The following is a 2,305-nucleotide window of genomic DNA, read 5'->3' as shown; positions in this document are numbered from 1 at the left end:
CCTGCTTTGAAGCTTCTTGGAGGAGCGTATTTGAAAGCCTTTGTTATGCTGAGTTGTTGCTCCTGAAACAACATTCAGTTGTAGGATGTATTTTGTTTGCAGGGTCTATTTATTTGCTAGTCTGTGGCATATTTAGATGTGGTTCTGGCTGACACACGATACTCCCAACAATAGTAGCTGAACCAGGGAAGTCACCTGCTCCTGAATTTAAGGAATTAAGAGCATGGCTAAGTAATTGTTTAGTAGGACTAAATAATGTAGTGCCCAGTTAGCCTTTACAGTTGGATGGCTCCCTCTCTAAGCTCTGATGAAGAAAGTGGGGGAATTTGGTTGTCTTCATAGCAGGCAAAGCTTGCTGAAGCGTTGCAGGGTCAGGGTCTGAAGCAGACACAGGAACTGTGCAAGGTACAAACACGCCTCAAAGCTCTCACTTCTTGTGCTGACTGCCTCTGAGAAACACAGAATCACTGAGGTTGGAAAGACCTTTAAGATCATGAATTCCAACTGTTAACCCAGCACTGCCAACTCCACCACCAAACCGTGTCCCTAAGAACCACATCTCCCCATCTTTTAAACCCCTCCAGGGATGGTGGCTCCACCACTGCCCTGGGCAGCCCCTTCCAGTGTTTGACAACACTTTTGATGAAGAAGACTTGGACTCAACCCAAGTAGCTGAACGTGAGGATGCCTCAAGGGTGGGTCTCAGCAGTCCTGCAGAGGAAATTCCTCTTGGTTGCAGGTCTCCATGTCCCATCTCCTCGTTCCTCTCCTGCCAAGCCAGATACGACCACAAGACACCTACAAAATCTCAGTCAATAACACTGAGGTGGTCCCAAACCAGCCTGTAAGAGGGTCTCCAAAGTGAGCCTCACTATTTCAGGTCTACTCAAGGCTCTTGTGCCACCAGCTGGGGGCTGCCTCAGCTACAGTCCTGGATCCTCTGTGCTCCTCTTCTTTTTGGGAGTGACTGATGGAACAGTCACAGGATTCTTTTTGGAACAGTGACTGATGATGGCCCTGTCATTGGTACACTCAGATGCCCCTCACCTCTAGGTCCTACATCCTAGCAGTGCAAATCCTGCTAAGCAATCTAGAAATCCCACTTCCAGCCTCAGAAGCCTTCTTTTCATGCCATATGGAGCCCACAGAATGGATCTGTTGGATTTTAGGTTCATTTTGGGGGCAGCTGGGTAGCAGTTGGAGTGAGTAATACAGTTTTTGGCAACTTTGTGACAGCTTTTCCTATGCCCCCACATAATGAGGATTTCCCTTCTGGCATCCTTATCTCCATTCCTCCTTGGAGGCACATCTCTCTCACAGGATGACCTAAACATCCAATTTAGACTGGGCTCCTATTTAAATACCTACAATTCAGTGAGATCAATCATATGCTTGATTGCCACCAGGCTCCCCATGGCAAACGAGACCATGAGATGCTCCATGTTTTCAACCAGACCGTGTCCAGTGTCCCGTGAAGCTCCCCAATGATTTAGGAACATAAGCATTTTAATGATCTTTCCCAAAATGGAAGAATTTCTGTTCTATAGGTACTTAGAATTCAGTAATCAGATAGAGATCTGGTTTAGGGCTCTTCCCTGTAGCCTGCAGGCTCTGCTAGGATATATTTGCAATAAATCTGACCTAATACATGCCCTGTACGGGCATTGCCGTGGTTTTCTTTAGGACAAGGTTTTAACTTTGTGTCTTCTTCTGCTTTGCACCCAGGGAACCCGAACATTCCGAAACCCCGCCGGATCCTGCGGTCATCCTGGGGCAGCAACCCCAACTTCCGTGGGTCCTACTCCTACACCCAGGTTGGGTCCAGTGGGGCTGATGTAGAGAAACTCGCGAAACCACTGCCTTATGCTGAAAGCTCCAAAACTACCGTAAGTGTGGCCCAAATCACTTCTGTGGCACTGGGTAACGGGTTTTTTGGGAGGGAGATTAAAACAGGTGATCTGTGGTTGGGCCCCCAGTGGTGTGTGTTCACAGAATCACAGAATAGGAGGAGTTGGCAGGGACCTGGAAAGCTCCCCCAGTGCAACCCCTGCCACAGCAGGATCACCACAGCAGTCACACAGGAACACGGCCAGGACTTTGGGTGTCTCCACACAAGGAGACTCCACAACCTCTCTGGGCAGCCTGGGCCATGCTCCAGAACCCTCACACTCACAAACTTTGGCCTCATCTTCAGCTTGAACCTCCTGTGCTCCAGCTTGGGACCATTGCCCCTTGTCCTGGCATTGGCCATCCCAGAGCAGAGCCTGGCTCCTTCCTCCTGACACTGCCCTTTCCCAATGGATCG

General features: G+C 49.2%; 1 protein-coding gene across 2 annotated transcripts in view; it reads left to right on the top strand.

The window, feature by feature from the left end:
- SMOX (spermine oxidase) overlaps window positions 1-2,305 on the top strand; it is a 24,303-nt gene that overhangs the window by 20,453 nt on the left and 1,545 nt on the right. For both annotated transcript variants that reach the window (XM_010185628.1, XM_010185627.1), the window contains one exon: window positions 1,726-1,886. In XM_010185628.1, the coding sequence (XP_010183930.1) occupies window positions 1,726-1,886 (161 nt within the window). The remainder of the gene's footprint in view (window positions 1-1,725; window positions 1,887-2,305) is intronic.

Source organism: Mesitornis unicolor, unplaced genomic scaffold (assembly GCF_000695765.1).
Source record: "Mesitornis unicolor isolate BGI_N332 unplaced genomic scaffold, ASM69576v1 scaffold22135, whole genome shotgun sequence".
NCBI lineage: Eukaryota > Metazoa > Chordata > Aves > Mesitornithiformes > Mesitornithidae > Mesitornis > Mesitornis unicolor.
This window is presented reverse-complemented; position numbering and strand designations above follow the sequence as displayed.